The sequence below is a fragment of the Anomaloglossus baeobatrachus genome, chromosome 7, assembly GCF_048569485.1.
Source record: "Anomaloglossus baeobatrachus isolate aAnoBae1 chromosome 7, aAnoBae1.hap1, whole genome shotgun sequence".
Taxonomy (NCBI): domain Eukaryota; kingdom Metazoa; phylum Chordata; class Amphibia; order Anura; family Aromobatidae; genus Anomaloglossus; species Anomaloglossus baeobatrachus.
This window is the reverse complement of record NC_134359.1, coordinates 13,073,524-13,092,607: the sequence shown is the minus strand read 5'-3', so window position 1 is coordinate 13,092,607 and position 19,084 is coordinate 13,073,524. Positions and strand designations below refer to the sequence as shown.

Below are 19,084 nucleotides of genomic sequence, written 5' to 3'. Positions count from 1 at the left end.
GCTTGTGTGGACCCCAACTATCCGGACTCACACAAGGTCATTTGGTGACTGCTCGCATTTATTCCTGATACAGGTAAGTGCTATCAGTGTTGCCATCTCTGAGAATCCCCCCCCCTCCCATAAATTGGCAGAATGGGGGGGGTTTCTGGACCTCTTTTATGGCACTTTAGAAGGAATAGATTTGGTGTGAAGGTGGCCATGCCTGAGTTTGGTTATCTTCATTGTAGATTATGGGGGTAGTTAACCACAATAAAGTCTTGTGTGAGAATAACCCCCGTGCGCTTTACTGGAGGGGCACCGGTTACCTTTCTAGAACGTCTGCCTCTCCTCTTGGGCATCTATGGTACATGTATGGGGTACGCCATGCATGTCTCATGTGGTGGTAATATTGTGGGTTTACTGCAGCCGTGGGATTTGTTTGATCTAATGCGGGTTCCCCCTCGGCCCCACTGGCGGGTTCCCCCTCGGCCCCACTGGCGGGTTCCCCCTCGGCCCCACTGGCGGGTTCCCCCTCGGCCCCACTGGCGGCGCTTTCTGGTGTTTCGGGATAAATCAAATGAAAATCAAATCTTTTATTTTTATATAGCGCTAACATATTCCGCATCCCTTTACATACATCAGGAACACTGTCCCCATCGAGGCTCACAATCTAAAGTCCCTATCTGTATGTTTTTGGAGTGTGGGAGGAAACCGGAGGAAACCCACGCAAACACGGGGAGAACATACAAACTCCTTGCAGATGGTGTCCTTGGTGGGATTTGAACCCAGGACCCCAGCACTGCAAAACTACAGTGCTAACCACTGAGTCACCGTGCCGCCCGATAGACATGAAGCATGATCCCAGTAGGGCCCGGGGCCACATGGCGAATTCTAACCCTGACACATCGCGACCTACAGGAATTGGAACACGTGCTCATAAAGGTTTCCAAATTTTAATAATAAGCTGATCTGTGTCTATAAATAATGCTGACAGAATATAGTTAAGCTTTGCTATATAAGAACGTGTCTCTATGACGCGCAGATCGTGGGGGGTCCAGGTCTGGATCAGTTAGAATACCCCTCTGAGGTCCGCAGATCCTGCCTGGGCTGTGCAGGCCGAGCGCTGGTCAGGCTCAATACTAAAGGGGTGTCCATTACTGTTACATTGATGGTGTATCCTTAGGAGAGGTCGTGTCTGATCGGCCGGGATCCATCACCCTGTCCTGCTAATTAATCAGAGATTTTATCAAAACTACACTAAGTAGCCCAGTAAAGGACATTGCTGGAATCAGGATCTCTGCCCCTATATTATGTTGCTCTCAGATTAGGTGGCAAAAGCCTGGTGACAGATTCCCTTTAAATAGATCTCAGATCTGGTGAGGCTCTTGTAGTTACAGGGAAAATCTAAAAACACCGTAATTAAATTAAAAACAATTATTTTCTAAATCTAGCTCTAGCCGGAGGCTGCAAATGCCTGTTACACTAACCAAATTATTCCACTATTATAACATGATCTTTCAAAGTAAGTACACCAGTCTCAATGGCTGAGATCTCTCTAATGTATAAAGCTTGTCAGAAAATAATGGCCTATGCAATATAAGACATTTCCACATCTTATTCTGGCGGATTGCACGGGATTAATCCTTTTTCTCCTCGTACTTTGAAGACAAGAAAATAATGGCAACAGATGGAAGGTCCCCAATGAAATGGAAACCTTTTTGTGCAGATTTTACCTTTTCAAGGCAAAGAAATATGTACAAATAGAGGAAGAGAGCAAGGTCTTTATTACCGCCACCAGGTGACAAAGAAATGAAAAGGCATCAAAGAACAAATAAATCATTAGTACAGGTGGATATTCACGGTTAATATATAATGACCACACAAAAGGAGAGTGGGTGAAAAACCACAAAAAAATACCTTATAAAATCTATAATTTTATTAGTACAATGAGATTTTACGAAAAGAAATACATAAAAAAAAGTGTGGGAGCCGAACACAAAAGAAAAGTTCGTATTCTCCCTATTGTTTGTTAAAAAAAAAAAAATCTTTGGAAACAGGTTTTGTAGAAAGAAGTGTTCTATTCGCTAATGTATAAAGGGCGCCGCCTCTCCAGGAGTTCTGGGGTCCGGCCTCGTGTGTTCAGCTCTTTTCTTCATCGTTCCTTATGGGAGACCCAGACCATGGGTGTATAGATTCTGCCTCCGGAGGACACACAAAGCACTACACTAAAAGTGTAGCTCCTCCCTCCGAGCATATACACCCCCTGGATGATAAATCCACCCAGTTCAATGCTTTGTGTTCAGGAGGTCACACACTCATGCATCCTCTGATTTTTGATTTCAAAGATTTGGAAGAAAAGCGGGTCCAATCTGGACTCCCGGCATGTCCCTTCTCACCCCACTGTGTCGGCGGTGCTGTTAAGGTTGATTTTACAAGGCTGGAGCCTTCACATGCCGCGCTCCTTCACCATCCCCTGAGGCTCTGGCTTGAAGTGGGAGCCATCACGGTTCTCACTGCTTTGCAGGAGACCGGTCTCCATCCGCAGCCCTTTCAGGATCCTGCCGGACGGAGCGCTCATCCCCCAGGGACCTGGCACCTGCGTCTCACAAGCTAAGTACTGAGACGTTATTACCACAGACCGTGGTCTTTCCAGGGGTCCCTTGTACTTTATATATTGGGGAGAGTGTGTTATATGTCTGTGTTAACATTTCCGGCCGGTTCTCCAGTTTTCACTGGAGAACCGCGCCGATGGTGCCTGCACACTGGCCGCATGTTTAAATCTAGGCCCCGGCTTCGCCTGAGGCCTAGTTTCGATTTCACTGCCCCTGCATGTCAGTCAGTGCAGAGGGACAGTGCGGCTCCGCCCAGCGGCTGTTCAGCACAGGGAACGGACACTCCTCACTGAGGAAAGATTCCCTCCCCTGTATGCCTCATTTGCCCTCCGGATCCCCCTCTCAGAGTAGGCCCCGCCCCCTCTCCTCGCTCCGGCGCCATTTTATCAGCGTTCTCAATGTCTGCATAACCACATTGTGACAACTGGGGGCCTAGGCTGGGGGATCTGGAGGGCACAGAGATGTCTCTATGTTAAACGGTCTGGCAAGCCACAACCTCCGGTTGTGGACCTGCTTATATACACTGTTTATATACTCTGCTGGGGGTCATTCTGGACAGAGCCCCCACTTCAGCAGCATGTCTCACATCAGAGCAAGGCTGCAAGGCTGTTCTTAATATGCACTGCATGTAGACTCGTACTGCCTGTACCGAGCACATAACCACATTGTGATGCTTGCCCTAACATAGTGGTCCCTCAGCCTGGAAGCTCATCAGTGGTCCCCCCAGCTGCTCCGGCTCCGGTGGCTGAACCCCCGGTTTGGGTAGAATCCCTCTCTCCAGGGGACAGCTGTCCCGTACACTGCTGAGCATGCATCAGCCCCCTTCTCAGGGCGCTTCTGCTGCTACGGCTCGCTCAGCAAAGCTCACAGAGGATTGTTCATCTGGTCTTAGACCCCGTCCTCCTAAAATGGAGATGCAGGGTTCCCTGTCCTTCCTCGTCCCGCAGCTCTGATTTACGAGCTGACTCGCAGGACGAGGAGGATGCCTTTACTAGGGGCTCGGACGCTACTTCATGTACCCCATTGATCTGTCCGAAGGTGACGCAGATGCTAATGATTTGATTGCGTCCATTATATTTGTACTGGACCTCAATCCGCCTGTATCAGGGGAGCATCCCCCTCTGGCAGAAAGGCATCAGTATACCTTAAGAGAACAAGGAGTGTGTTCCTTAACCACTCCAGTTTTTCAGGCCACTGTGACCAAGCCCAGAGCCTGTCCTGACAGACGCTTCCCAAAGCGTGGTTCTGATGACCGTTTTCCCTTTCCACCAGAGGTGGTCAAGGAGTGGGCTCATTCACCAAGGGTGGACCCTCCGGTGTCTAGACTTTCAGCCCGGACAGTTGTATCAGTGGCTGACGGCACCTCTCTAAGGATCCCACTGTCCGCCAGGTTGACCTTCTGGTCAAATCTATATATGAGGCGGCAGGGGCCTCGTTCTCCCCATCTTTTGCAGCAGTGCGGGCTCTCAAAGCCATCTCTGCTTCTCTGGAGGAGATGCATTCCCTCACAGGGACTTTATGCCCGAAATGGTTTCCTTAACTTCCAGGCTCCAGTCTTTTCATCCTATGCCATGTCTGCCATGCTGGAGACTGTCACCGCACTGCGGTGGCCTCGGCTACTTCCCTCGCTATCCGCAGGCTCCTGTGGCTTCGAGAGTGGAAGGCAGATGCTTCTTAAGAAGCTCATTGCTGGGCTCCTTTTTGCTGGGACCAGTCTATTCGGTGAACAACTGGATGAAATTATTAAGGAAGCTTTTGGCGGGAAGAGTACTTCCATGCCACAAACCCAGGAAACCTGTCCAGGGCAGGAACCAGTCGAGGTTTCGTTCCTTTCGTTCCTCTAACTGGTCGTCCTCTAAGCCCTCGTCCACTAACTCAGCCAAGGTCCGTAAACCAACTGGCGCATGAAGCCGCGTCCTCAGAAGTCCGCAGGAGCTGCTGCCACCAAGGCAGCATCCTCTTGATTATCTGGCCGCGCCAGCAACGTCCTTGGTCGGTGGCAGGCTCTCCCACTTGGGCGACGTGTGGTTTCAACACGTCTTCGATCAGTGGGTGTGGGTTACCATCTCCCACGGCTACAGAATAGAATTCTATCCAGCCCGCCAAACAGATTTTTTCTGTCAACTCCCCCCTGCTCCAAGGCCGCCGCCTTCTCACAGGCCGTGGCATTCTTGCAGGCCAGTGGAGTAATTGTACCAGTTCCCGACTGGGAACGGTTCTGAGATTTCTACTCAAATCTCTTCCTAGTCCCCGAAAAGGACAGTGCCTTCCGACCTGGATCTCAAGCTTCTCATCAAGCATGTTCAGGTGCGGCATTTTTGCATGGAATCTCTGCGATCAGTCAATGACCCAAGGAGATTTTTTAGCATCCATCGACATCAGAGATGTCTATCCGCATGTGCCAATCGCAGTTTCACACCAGCGTTGCCTACGTTTTGTAATCGGAGAGGAACATTTCCAATTCGTGGCTCTCCCCTTCGGGTTAGCCACGGCCCCTCGTGTATTCACCTAGGTCATGGCAGCAGTGGCTGCGGTTCTGCACCTCCAGGGGTTGGCAGTGATTCCTTACCTGGACGACCTTCTAGTCAAGGCTTCATCCAGTGCAGACTGTCAGCGGAGTGTCTCGCTCACTCTCGCCACGCTTGCAAGTCCACTCTGACCTCGACCCAGGAACTTACGTACCTAGGGATGCAATTCAAGACTCTGCTGGCACTTGTGAAGCTACCCTTAGTCAAACAGCAGTCCCTTCATCTGGCGGTTCGCTCTCTGCTGAGGCTCCGCCGTCATTCCATCAGGCACCTCATGCAGGTGCTGGGTCAGATGGTGGCGTCAATGGAAGCGGTTCCCTTTGCCAGTTCCATCTGCGTCCCCTGCAGCTGGACATTCTCCGCTGTTGGGACAAGCGGACCTCTTCCTTGCACAGGCTGGTGGCTCTGTCGCCACAGACCAGGAGCTCTCTTCAGTGGTGGCTTCGGCCCCTCTCTCTCTCTCAGGGGCGCTCCTTTCTGGCCCTGTCCTGGGTGATTCTCACCACGGATGCCAGTCTATCCGGCTGGGGAGCAGTGTTTCTCCACCACCGAGCACAGGGCACTTGGACTCCGTCCGAATCAGCCCTCTCGATCAATGTGCTGGAAATCAGAGCTGTGTTTCTAGCTCTCCTAGCCTTCCACCACCTGTCGGCGGGCAAGCACATTCCAGTCCAGTCAGACAACGCGACAGCAGTTGCCTACATCAATCACCAGGGCGGGACTTGCAGCCGCCTAGCAATGTTGGAAGTTCAACGTATCCTTCAGTGGACGGAGGACTCCAAGTCCACCATATCCGCAGTCCACATCCCAGGCGTAGAAAACTGGGAGGCAGATTATCTAGCCGTCAAACCGTGGACAGCGGCGAGTGGGCCCTGCATCTGGCAGTGTTCCGGTCAATCTGTCGCAAGTGGGGCACTCCGGAAGTGGATCTAATGGCATCCCGGCACGACAACAAGGTCCCAGTTTACGTGGCTCGCTCCCACGATCCTCAGGCCTTGGCGGCGGACGTGCTGGTTCAGGATTGGTCCCAGTTCCGTCTGGCCTACGTGTTTCCCCCTCTAGCTCTCTTGCCCAGAGTCCTGCGCAAGATCAGAATGGAGGGCCGTCGGGTCATCCTCATTGCTCCAGACTGGCCCAGGCGAGCTTGGTTCCCAGACCTGCTCCGTCTGTCCGTAGAGGTGCCGTGGATCTCCTGGACCGCCCATACCTTCTCTCACAGGGTCCGTTTTCCGCCAGAATTCTGCGGCTCTCAGAGTGACGGCGTGGCTCTTGAGCCCTGAATCCTTACGGCTTCAGGCATTCCTTCCGAGGTCATCTCCACTATGACTCAGGCTCGGAAGTCTTCCTCAGCCAGGATTTACCACAGGACTTGGAGAATTTTCCTGTCCTGGTGTCGCTCTTCCAGCCATGCTCCTTGGCCGTTTTCCTTGCCGACCATCCTGTCCTTTCTACAGTCCGGTCTGCAGCTAGGACTGTCCCTCAATTCCCTCAAGGGACAGGTCTCGGCTCTGTCAGTGTTGTTCCAGCGGCGTATCGCCCGGCTGGCTCAGGTGCGCACCTTCATTCAGGGCGCATCTCACATCATTCCGCCTTACCGGCGGCCTCTGGATCCCTGGGACCTTAATCTGGTCCTCACAGAAACCCCCCTTTGAGCCTCTTAGGGAGCTTTCGTTGTTTCGTCTTTCACAGAAAGTGGTCTTTCTGGTGGCCATAACTTCTCTCAGGAGAGTCTCTGATTTGACTGGGCTCTCTTCGGAGTCACCCTTTTTGGTTTTTTCACCAAGACAAGGTGGTTCTCCGTCCGACTCCGGGTTTTCTCCCTAAGGTGGTGTCTCCTTTCCACCTTATCCAGGACATTTCATTGTCTTCCCTTTGTTCGGCCCCTGTGCATCGCTTTGAGAAAGCGTTGCATGCTTTAGATTTGGTGCGGACGCTCTGGATCTATGTGTCTCGCACCGCTGTTCTTAGGCGGTGCACCTCTCTTTTTGTGCTAACCACAGGTCAGCGCAAGGGTCTCTCGGCTTCTAAACCGACCCTAGCTCGTTGGATTAGGTCGGCCATATCCGATGCCTACCAGTCTTCTCAGGTGCCCCCCCCGCCGGGGATTAAGGCGCACTCGACCAGAGCTGTCGGTGCCTCTTAGGTTTTCAGGCACCAGGCTACGGCTCAGCAGGTCTGTCAGGCTGCCACTTGGTCTAGTTTGCATACCTTTTCGAAGCACTACCAAGTGCATGCTCATGCTTCGGCAGATGCGAGCTTGGGCAGACGCATCCTTCAGGCGGCTGTCGCCCATTTGTGAAGTTAGGTTTCGCCTACTTCTCAGTTTTCTGGTTATTCCCACCCATGGACTGCTTTAGAACGTCCCATGGTCTGGGTCTCCCAAAGGAACGATGAAGAAAAAGAGAATTTTGTTTACTTACCGTAAATTCTTTTTCTTATAGTTCCGACATGGGAGACCCAGCACCCTCCCTGTTGCCTGTTGGCAGTTTTCTTGTTCCGTGTGTTTTTCACCGGCTGTTGTTGTAGACAGAGGTTCCAGTTATTCCGGGTTTTACTCTATCTCTACTTATGGGTGGATGTCCTCCTTCAGCTTTTGCACTAAACTGGGTGGATTTGTCATCCAGGAGGTGTATATGCTCGGAGGGAGGAGCTACACTTTTAGTGTAGTGCTTTGTGTGTCCTCCGGAGGCAGAAGCTATACACCCATGGTCTGGGTCTCCCATGTCGGAACTATAAGAAAAAGAATTTACGGTAAGTAAACAAAATTCTCTTTTTTCTTGGTGGTCTTCCTTGACTCCTGAGACCCTTTCCACAAGCTTTTCTCCTCTGCCATGATGTAAATGGGTACAATACGCTCCAGAGGTGAATGTCCATGTGGAGGGGTCACCGGTGTGCAGTGGGGGGCTCGGAATGTCACTGACCCCACCGCTTGTGATGTGGAGGCGAGCGTCCTCAGAAACACACGGTGTCGTCCGGCTTGTGATGTGGAGGCGAGTGTCCTCAGAAACGCACGGTGTCGTCCGGCTTGTGATGTGGAGGCGAGTGTCCTCAGAAACGCACGGTGTCGTCCGGCTTGTGATGTGGAGGCGAGTGTCCTCAGAAACGCACGGTGTCGTCCGGCTTGTGATGTGGAGGCGAGTGTCCTCAGAAACGCACGGTGTCGTCCGGCTTGTGATGTGGAGGCGAGTGTCCTCAGAAACGCACGGTGTCGTCCGGCTTGTGATGTGGAGGCGAGTGTCCTCAGAAACACACGGTGTCGTCCGGCTTGTGATGTGGAGGCGAGTGTCCTCAGAAACGCACGGTGTCGTCCGGCTTGTGATGTGGAGGCGAGTGTCCTCAGAAACGCACGGTGTCGTCCGGCTTGTGATGTGGAGGCGAGTGTCCTCAGAAACGCACGGTGTCGTCCGGCTTGTGATGTGGAGGCGAGCGTCCTCAGAAACGCACGGTGTCGTCCGGCTTGTGATGTGGAGGCGAGCGTCCTCAGAAACGCACGGTGTCGTCCGGCTTGTGATGTGGAGGCGAGCGTCCTCAGAAACGCACGGTGTCGTCCGGCTTGTGATGTGGAGGCGAGCGTCCTCAGAAACGCACGGTGTCGTCCGGCTTGTGATGTGGAGGCGAGTGTCCTCAGAAATGCACGGTGTCGTCCGGCTTGTGATGTGGAGGCGAGTGTCCTCAGAAACGCACGGTGTCGTCCGGCTTGTGATGTGGAGGCGAGTGTCCTCAGAAACGCACGGTGTCGTCCGGCTTGTGATGTGGAGGCGAGTGTCCTCAGAAACGCACGGTGTCGTCCGGCTTGTGATGTGGAGGCGAGTGTCCTCAGAAACGCACGGTGTCGTCCGGCTTGTGATGTGGAGGCGAGTGTCCTCAGAAACGCACGGTGTCGTCCGGCTTGTGATGTGGAGGCGAGTGTCCTCAGAAACGCACGGTGTCGTCCGGCTTGTGATGTGGAGGCGAGTGTCCTCAGAAACGCACGGTGTCGTCCGGCTTGTGATGTGGAGGCGAGCGTCCTCAGAAACGCACGGTGTCGTCCGGCTTGTGATGTGGAGGCGAGCGTCTTCAGAAACACACGGTGTCGTCCGGCTTGTGATGTGGAGGCGAGCGTCCTCAGAAATGCACGGTGTCGTCCGGCTTGTGATGTGGAGGCGAGTGTCCTCAGAAACGCACGGTGTTGTCCGGCTTGTGATGTGGAGGCGAGCGTCCTCAGAAACGCACGGTGTCGTCCGGCTTGTGATGTGGAGGCGAGTGTCCTCAGAAACACACGGTGTCGTCCGGCTTGTGATGTGGAGGCGAGTCTCCTCAGAAACACACGGTGTCGTCCGGCTTGTGATGTGGAGGCGAGTGCCCTCAGAAACACACGGTGTCGTCCGGCTTGTGATGTGGAGGCGAGTGCCCTCAGAAACACACGGTGTCGTCCGGCTTGTGATGTGGAGGCGAGTCTCCTCAGAAACACACGGTGTCGTCCGGCTTGTGATGTGGAGGCGAGTGCCCTCAGAAACACACGGTGTCGTCCGGCTTGTGATGTGGAGGCGAGCGTCCTCAGAAATGCACGGTGTCGTCCGGCTTGTGATGTGGAGGCGAGTGTCCTCAGAAACACACGGTGTCGTCCGGCTTGTGATGTGGAGGCGAGTCTCCTCAGAAACACACGGTGTCGTCCGGCTTGTGATGTGGAGGCGAGTGCCCTCAGAAACACACGGTGTCGTCCGGCTTGTGATGTGGAGGCGAGTGCCCTCAGAAACACACGGTGTTGTCCGGCTTGTGATGTGGAGGCGAGCGTCCTCAGAAATGCACGGTGTCGTCCGGCTTGTGATGTGGAGGCGAGTGTCCTCAGAAACGCACGGTGTCGTCCGGCTTGTGATGTGGAGGCGAGTGTCCTCAGAAACACACGGTGTCGTCCGGCTTGTGATGTGGAGGCGAGTGTCCTCAGAAACACACGGTGTCGTCCGGCTTGTGATGTGGAGGCGAGTGTCCTCAGAAACACACGGTGTCGTCCGGCTTGTGATGTGGAGGCGAGTGTCCTCAGAAACGCACGGTGTCGTCCGGCTTGTGATGTGGAGGCGAGTGTCCTCAGAAACGCACGGTGTCGTCCGGCTTGTGATGTGGAGGCGAGTGTCCTCAGAAACGCACGGTGTCGTCCGGCTTGTGATGTGGAGGCGAGTGTCCTCAGAAACGCACGGTGTCGTCCGGCTTGTGATGTGGAGGCGAGTGTCCTCAGAAACGCACGGTGTCGTCCGGCTTGTGATGTGGAGGCGAGTGTCCTCAGAAACACACGGTGTCGTCCGGCTTGTGATGTGGAGGCGAGTGTCCTCAGAAACACACGGTGTCGTCCGGCTTGTGATGTGGAGGCGAGTGTCCTCAGAAACACACTGTGTCGTCCGGCTTGTGATGTGGAGGCGAGTGTCCTCAGAAACACACGGTGTCGTCCGGCTTGTGATGTGGAGGCGAGTGTCCTCAGAAACACACGGTGTCGTCCGGCTTGTGATGTGGAGGCGAGTGTCCTCAGAAACACACGGTGTCGTCCGGCTTGTGATGTGGAGGCGAGTGTCCTCAGAAACGCACGGTGTCGTCCAGCTTGTGATGTGGAGGCGAGTGTCCTCAGAAACGCACGGTGTCGTCCAGCTTGTGATGTGGAGGCGAGTGTCCTCAGAAACACACGGTGTCGTCCGGCTTGTGATGTGGAGGCGAGTCTCCTCAGAAACACACGGTGTCGTCCGGCTTGCGTGTTATTTTTTTTCTCGCCCTTGGGTTAGTGCGGACAGTTATCATTGTCCATTGTGAGGCCGTTACCACCTGACGGGGGTCACTAGAATGGGGGGTGCAGACCTGTGAGGTAACTGGCCCTGGACACGTGACCATTGTATATACCAGCGCTGAGGACCGCGCATCACAGCGGGTACACAGGAGCACATGGCACTCCTATACACTGCGCATGTGCGGATTGTCAGCCAGTGATGATGAGTATGCGCAGCTTCATTCTCCGACAACAACATTGTAACGACACGGCGGCTTCCAATCACAAGCTGGGCAGGCCACGCCTCTCATGGTGATTGATGCATTTACCGGAAGTTAGAGCAGTTTCCGGTTTTCGTCTTCCGCTGTGCGGTTTTATTGGGCAGTTCTATGCAGGGGGCGGGGCTCTGTTTCTGGAGCGGCTTCTGCTGTCAGAGCGGTGCGGGATGGGCAAAAAGGACAGAGGTGATCGAGGTGAGAGCCCGCGGCGCACTACAACTCCCAGCAGCCTCTGCGCCACAGCGGGCTACTGCACTGTGCCTGTGGGCTTGTACTGCCGCAGTAGTGTGAGATGGGGAATGCTGGGAGTTGTAGTCATCACCTTACACTGTAGAGACCAGTAGTGCCACAGTATTACAAGCGAAGGGATGCTGGGGGTTGTAGTTATCCCATTATCCTGTGTGGTGACTGGTAGTCCGGTGTATTTACTGATAAGGGATGCTGGGGGTTGTAGTTCTCCCTGTTACAGTGCAGTCAGATGATGGATGCTGGGAGTTGTAGTTCTCCCTGTTACAGTGCAGTCAGATGATGAATGCTGGGAGTTGTAGTTCTCCCTGTTACAGTGCAGTCAGATGATGGATGCTGGGAGTTGTAGTTTTCCCTGTCACAGTGCAGTCAGATGATGGATGCTGGGAGTTGTAGTTCTCCCTGTTACAGTGCAGTCAGATGATGGATGCTGGGAGTTGTAGTTCTCCCTGTTACAGTGCAGTCAGATGATGAATGCTGGGAGATGTAGTTCTCCCTGTTACAGTGCAGTCAGATGATGAATGCTGAGAGTTGTAGTTCTCCCTGTTACAGTGCAGTCAGATGATGAATGCTGGGAGTTGTAGTTCTCCCTGTTACAGTGCAGTCAGATGATGAATGCTGGGAGTTGTAGTTCTCCCTGTTACAGTGCAGTCAGATGATGAATGCTGGGAGTTGTAGTTCTCCCTGTTACAGTGCAGTCAGATGATGAATGCTGGGAGTTGTAGTTTTCCCTGTCACAGTGCAGTCAGATGATGGATGCTGGGAGTTGTAGTTCTCCCTGTTACAGTGCAGTCAGATGATGAATGCTGGGAGTTGTAGTTCTCCCTGTCACAGTGCAGTCAGATGATGGATGCTGGGAGTTGTAGTTTTCCCTGTCACAGTGCAGTCAGATGATGGATGCTGGGAGTTGTAGTTCTCCCTGTTACAGTGCAGTCAGATGATGGATGCTGGGAGTTGTAGTTCTCCCTGTTACAGTGCAGTCAGATGATGGATGCTGGGAGTTGTAGTTTTCCCTGTCACAGTGCAGTCAGATGATGAATGCTGGGAGTTGTAGTTCTCCCTGTTACAGTGCAGTCAGATGATGAATGCTGGGAGATGTAGTTCTCCCTGTTTCAGTGCAGTCAGATGATGGATGCTGGGAGTTGTAGTTCTCCCTGTTACAGTGCAGTCAGATGATGAATGCTGGGAGTTGTAGTTCTCCCGGTCACAGTGCAGTCAGATGATGGATGCTGGGAGTTGTAGTTCTCCCTGTTACAGTGCAGTCAGATGATGAATGCTGGGAGTTGTAGTTCTCCCTGTTACAGTGCAGTCAGATGATGAATGCTGGGAGTTGTAGTTCTCCCTGTTACAGTGCAGTCAGATGATGAATGCTGGGAGTTGTAGTTCTCCCTGTTACAGTGCAGTCAGATGATGAATGCTGGGAGTTGTAGTTCTCCCTGTTACAGTGCAGTCAGATGATGAATGCTGGGAGTTGTAGTTCTCCCTGTTACAGTGCAGTCAGATGATGAATGCTGGGAGTTGTAGTTCTCCCTGTTACAGTGCAGTCAGATGATGAATGCTGGGAGTTGTAGTTCTCCCTGTTACAGTGCAGTCAGATGATGAATGCTGGGAGTTGTAGTTCTCCCTGTTACAGTGCAGTCAGATGATGAATGCTGGGAGTTGTAGTTCTCCCTGTTACAGTGCAGTCAGATGATGAATGCTGGGAGTTGTAGTTCTCCCTGTTACAGTGCAGTCAGATGATGAATGCTGGGAGTTGTAGTTCTCCCTGTTACAGTGCAGTCAGATGATGGATGCTGGGAGATGTAGTTCTCCCTGTTACAGTGCAGTCAGATGATGAATGCTGGGAGTTGTAGTTCTCCCTGGTACAGTGCAGTCAGATGATGGATGCTGGGAGTTGTAGTTCTCCCTGTTACAGTGCAGTCAGATGATGGATGCTGGGAGTTGTAGTTCTCCCTGTTACAGTGCAGTCAGATGATGGATGCTGGGAGTTGTAGTTCTCCCTGTTACAGTGCAGTCAGATGATGAATGCTGGGAGTTGTAGTTCTCCCTGTTACAGTGCAGTCACATGATGAATGCTGGGAGTTGTTGTCGGCTCATCGCACTTTAGAGACGTGTGGGTGAGGGATGCTGGGAGTTGTAGTTATCACGTTACCCTGTGTACAGACCTGTCAGGTTTTCAGCTCTTGAATCCTGGGAGTTGTAGTTGTTGTATCGCGGTGTGCACAGAGTTGCGGCTCCATGTCTCTGCCTGCTGTGGCTGGGACTTGTGCTCCCTCTACGCTGGCGTCTGCACAGTGTCCGGCCGTCCCTCCTGCAGGGTCTGTCTCCTCTTATGCCCCCCCCTCTGCAGACTGAACCGTCACAGGTGAGGAAAGGGTGTGGGGACCCCAGAATAAGTGACCCCGCCCCTCTGATATTCTTCCTGGAAATGTAAGTGTATATTGACCATGGAGTGTTTCCACCTGCACATTGTGTCACATGCGTATATTGCCAGGAAGAGTAACTGAGGGATAGCACAGTACAGAGCGCTAAGAGAGGATGAGGTGCTGGAGTTACATGGGTATAGGCTTAGTTGGCCTCTGGTGACCGGGTCTGTGCGGTTCTGGTACTGGTTTGGCGGCTGATACATTTCCGTCCCTTAGTTTTATCTTGTGTTCGGTGCAGACGATGTTAACCCTTTGTGATAATCCTCATTATAGAAAAGAAAAAATTCAAGAAACGTCACTACGATGAAGAGGAGGAGGATGAGGATGACGCGGCGCCCGCTTATGACCAGGAGGCTGTGCCCTCCGCAGCCGGGAAGCAAGTGGACGAGGCCAGCACCAAAGTGGACGAGTACAACGCCAAAGATTACAGATCGGAAATGCCCCTGAAGGGCGACCACACGTCCCGGCCACTCTGGGTGGTAGGTGGGCAGGGAGGGTCCGGCTGTAGAAATAGACAAGTGCCGGCTCAGCCGATGGCGGGACCATGTGCACCCGCTGTCCACAAACATCACATCGTAACGAATGAACGTGACCAGATCCTGACCGAGTAGGATTTGGGGTATAAAGGTTCCAAAAAACGCAAATTACCGTGGGCCCCCGACTAATTCTGCCAAATGAACATATAATATATACACTGCACCCCCTGGAATTAGACAAAAGCGCTCTCCTCACGTGGGGCGCCGGGTGTCCTCCGCTCGGGGCGCCGGGTGTCCTCCGCTCGGGGCGCCGGGTGTCCTCCGCTCGGGGCGCCGGGTGTCCTCCGCTCGGGGCGCCGGGTGTCCTCCGCTCGGGGCGCCGGGTGTCCTCCGCTCGGGGCGCCGGGTGTCCTCCGCTCGGGGCGCCGGGTGTCCTCCGCTCGGGGCGCCGGGTGTCCTCCGCTCGGGGCGCCGGGTGTCCTCCGCTCGGGGCGCCGGGTGTGCTGTGCGGGGCCCCCTGTGTTTGATATTATTATTGTAGCATTTAGTGTAATTTTGTGAGCTTTTAGGGAGACCTGACGCAGTGACCCGGCAGACCTCGGCGCTTTCTGTTCTTGCTCCAGGCCCCGGATGGACACATCTTCTTAGAAGCCTTTTCTCCGGTCTATAAATACGCCCAGGATTTCCTTGTCGCCATCTCTGAGCCCGTCTGCCGTCCGGTGCACGTCCACGAGTACAAGCTGACGGCCTACTCCCTGTACGCTGCGGTCAGTGTTGGGCTGCAGACATCCGACATCATCGAGTATTTACAGAAGTTGAGCAAAACCGGCGTCCCGGAGGGAATCGTGCAGTTCATCAAGGTGAGCGCCCGGAGGCAGGGCATTACAGCGGGGGGTGGGGGGTCAAGTGCTTGCGGGACAGTCTCATGTTAGGTGCTCTGGTCCCTATTACTCTGCCCTTAATGCAGTGGATGACTCTGTAAGCTTAGACATCCCGGACATGGAGCATTAGGAGACCGTCCTGAAAATGGAGGACCCCTTTAATTCTAAGCATTGATTGATCCATGTAGCTTTTCAGCATAATCAGTGTTATTGCTTCACTCTCTCTGCTTGTTGTCAATAAACGGTCGCAATCCTTTCTACATCCGGAGGCTGAGGCTTCCCCAGTCCCGTTACTGTCACACAGCTGCAGAGCTCGTTACAGTGGCAGAAGTTTTAAGCTACGAGCTCTGCAGCTTGTATAAGATGGGCTTGGACAGGAGCAGTTTGTATTCACTGGCGGTTCCTTCATTCCATCTCCTGGGGGGTCTCTGGGGGACACAGAATTGGTAGAAATGGCATTAACCCTTTAACTACCTGGCATGTTTGGTTAATAAATGCTTGTTTCTCACCCACAGCTCTGCACTGTCAGCTATGGAAAAGTGAAGCTGGTGCTGAAGCATAACAGGTAAGATGTGGTCTGACGGCCTGGTCTGGTCCGGACGCTGCGGCTCGGTCCGGTCCGGACGCTGCGGCTCGGTCCGGTCCGGACGCTGCGGCTCGGTCCGCTCCGGACGCTGCGGCTCGGTCCGCTCCGGACGCTGCGGCTCGGTCCGCTCCGGACGCTGCGGCTCGGTCCGCTCCGGACGCTGCGGCTCGGTCCGCTCCGGACGCTGCGGCTCGGTCCGCTCCGGACGCTGCGGCTCGGTCCGCTCCGGACGCTGCGGCTCGGTCCGCTCCGGACGCTGCGGCTCGGTCCGCTCCGGACGCTGCGGCTCGGTCCGCTCCGGACGCTGCGGCTCGGTCCGCTCCGGACGCTGCGGCTCGGTCCGCTCCGGACGCTGCGGCTCGGTCCGCTCCGGACGCTGCGGCTCGGTCCGCTCCGGACGCTGCGGCTCGGTCCGCTCCGGACGCTGCGGCTCGGTCCGCTCCGGACGCTGCGGCTCGGTCCGCTCCGGACGCTGGCGGATGCTGCGAACCACAATCGGCTGGCAGACACATGAATCCGTTCTGCTCTGATAACCACAGAGCTGGAGCTGCTGCCCGGCCGCTGCGGTGAGCGTCTGCTGCTCTCTGCCTTCCTGTGGTCTCAGGATATTACTTGGTATTGAAAACTAAAATTTTCAGTACAGAAACTAAAACCGAAAACTACAGGGGTCCGCTGCTGAGACCCCCCTTGATTCTGAGCACTGCAGTCACTGTACGCTAATCCCACTTCCTCAGATCTGAGTATCTGGCGCAGTGTCGGCCCCTCTCTGGGTTGGCGCAGGGCCCAGTGTTCACATCCTATAACATTTGTTTTGTTGTTTTTTTTTTATTTTTCTGTTTTAATGACCGAAAATGCAGCATTTCCAGGAGCCGCAAAATAAATGAGATTTCGAGCCGCAAAATAAATGAGATTTCAAAAATGTCATTGACCTTATCCATTTTTTGCAATTCTTATTCCATGCTTAGCGCGTCAATTCTCTGCGTGTTCAGGGTTTGTTCACACGTCACATTTTTGCAGTGATTTCTTTTGCACCAAAAACCACAGTAGTGCCAGGAAACTTTCTGCCTAAAACACGCGTTTTGGTTGCAGTTACTTTGCTTTTTTATTTCATTCATTTGAATGGGTGAAAAAGGCTAAAGAATTGATGCAAAGGAAAGAAAAGAAATGCAGCGAGTGAATGTGACTTTTTTACATCTGTCACTTTGCGGATACAGAAAAGCGCAGTGTTTGTCACAGAGAAAAAAACCACACTCCAAAAACATTCCGTGTGAACATGCCTTGCTGCTTTTGTTTGTTTTCTTTTTCTTCATTTTTTTTTCTTCATCATCTGGACCAATAAGACAGAGCAGCCAAAAAATCAGAAATGCCACATTAATGCGAATGTTCCACGGAGCTCAGGTTAAGTGGATGTGATTCCATGAAGTCTTCCGAGTTCTCCGTGTTTTTGCAGATGCTGCTTTTTTTTTTTTTTTTTTTTTTGGTGCATTTTTCTACTCATTTTGCGCTTTGTCTGCACCAAAATATTCCAGTCTGATAAACGGAGCAGATTGCTATTGTGTATTTCGGGGGGACATCTGTGGGGGGACGCAGTGTTTCCAGAGGGGGGGGCCTAAATGTGATCACGTGACCCGCAGATACTTTGTGGAGAGCGCGCACCCAGAAGTCATCCAGGATCTCCTTAAAGACAGAGTAATTCGCGGCTGCAGACTGAGGAACGAGGAGGGGGAGGAAACGGAGCTGATCACCGAGACCTTCACCAGCAAATCCGCCGTGAGTCCATTCACTGACAGATAGCAGATCTATATATTGTGATTCCCGACTCCCAGGGTATGAAACTTCTAGAAGAAATAGGAGGGAGGGAAAAGGAGCCCGTGCCCCTGATCCAGACACGTGTCTGCACCTCCTGTATCAGAGATTTCCTCCCTCATGCTTTACACTGCAGCTCAGCTTCATAATCCCATGATGAGATGTGAACTGTAGACAATCACAGACAAGAGGTGACTCTACAGGATACCTGTTGGCGTTTCATTTATTCCCAGATCTCCAAGACGACGGATCCGGCCGGGGGCCCCTCCACCTCGCAGGCCCCCGAGATGCAGAATAAGACCGACGTCCCGGCCGATCTGTTTGAGTTCTACGAACAAATGGACAAAGAAGAAGAAGAGGAGGAAGAAACGCAGACCGTATCGTTCGAGGTGAAACAGGTAAAGCCATTAGTACTATGCGCTGTTCTGGGCGTCTGCCCACCTTGCTGACGGTTTCCCTTCTGATTTGCTTTTTTCTCCAGCCTGACAATAGATTTGATGATAAGTGTCATGTCCCATATTGACAGCGTGTAAAGTAATTGCCTTTTAAGCAATATATTGTGAAAGTTGTCTTGAAAGTAAATAAATGGACTAGCTGTAAGGAATCCTCATTTCCTTTATTCTTCGTCCCCCCCCCCCCTTTTTCGTCATTCTCCTCCCCCCTTCTTCGTCATCCTTCGTTGTCCTCCCCCTCCCCTTCGTTGTCCTCCCCCCTCCCCTTCGTTGTCCTTCCCCTCCCCTTCGTTGTCCTCCCCCTCCCCTTCGTTGTCCTCCCCCTCCCCTTCGTTGTCCTCCCCCCTCCCCTTCGTTGTCCTCCCCCTCCCCTTCGTTGTCCTCCCCCTCCCCTTCGTTGTCCTCCCCCTCCCCTTGGTTGTCCTCCCCCTCCCCTTGGTTGTCCTCCCCCTCCCCTTGGTTGTCCTCCCCCTCCCCTTGGTTGTCCTCCCCCTCCCCTTGGTTGTCCTCCCCCTCCCCTTCGGTTGTCCTCCCCCTCCCCTTCGTTGTCCTCCCCCTCCCCTCCGTTGTCCTCCCCCTCCCCCTCCGTTGTCCTCCCCTCCCCCCTCCGTTGTCCTCCCCTCCCCCCTCCGTTGTCCTCCCCTCCCCCCTCCGTTGTCCTCCTCCCCCCCCCTCTCCGTTGTCCTCCCCCCCCCCCCCTCTCCGTTGTCCTCCCCCCCCCCCCTCTCCGTTGTCCTCCCCCCCCCCCCTCTCCGTTGTCCTCCCCCCCCCCCCTCTCCGTTGTCCTCCCCCCCCCCCCTCTCCGTTGTCCTCCCCCCCCCCCTCTCCAGTTGTCCTCCCCCGTCCCCCCCCCTCCGTTGTCCTCCGCCCCCCCCTCCTCCCCCCCTCCGTTGTCCTCCGCCCCCCCCCTCCGTTGTCCTCCCCCCCCCCCTTCTGTCGCCCACCCCCCCTCTGTCGCCCCCCCCTCCGGTCGCCCCCCCTCCGTCGGCGCCCCCCTTTCGTCGTCCCCCTCCCCTTTCGTCGTCCCCCTCCCCTTTCGTCGTCCCCCCTCCCCTTTCGTCGCCCCCCTCCCCCTTTCGTCGTCCA

At 54.0% G+C, this 19,084-nt stretch overlaps 1 protein-coding gene across 1 annotated transcript in view; it reads left to right on the top strand.

Moving 5' to 3' along the window:
- Positions 1-11,231: 11,231 nt before the first annotated feature.
- Positions 11,232-19,084, top strand: part of ERCC3 (ERCC excision repair 3, TFIIH core complex helicase subunit) — a 24,457-nt gene continuing 16,604 nt past the window's right edge. Inside the window, exons 1-7 of the mRNA XM_075318724.1 lie at positions 11,232-11,320; positions 14,071-14,276; positions 14,897-15,133; positions 15,670-15,719; positions 17,375-17,510; positions 17,780-17,944; positions 18,028-18,052. Coding sequence (XP_075174839.1) covers positions 11,293-11,320; positions 14,071-14,276; positions 14,897-15,133; positions 15,670-15,719; positions 17,375-17,510; positions 17,780-17,944; positions 18,028-18,052 — 847 coding nt within the window. The 5' untranslated portion in view covers positions 11,232-11,292. The remainder of the gene's footprint in view (positions 11,321-14,070; positions 14,277-14,896; positions 15,134-15,669; positions 15,720-17,374; positions 17,511-17,779; positions 17,945-18,027; positions 18,053-19,084) is intronic.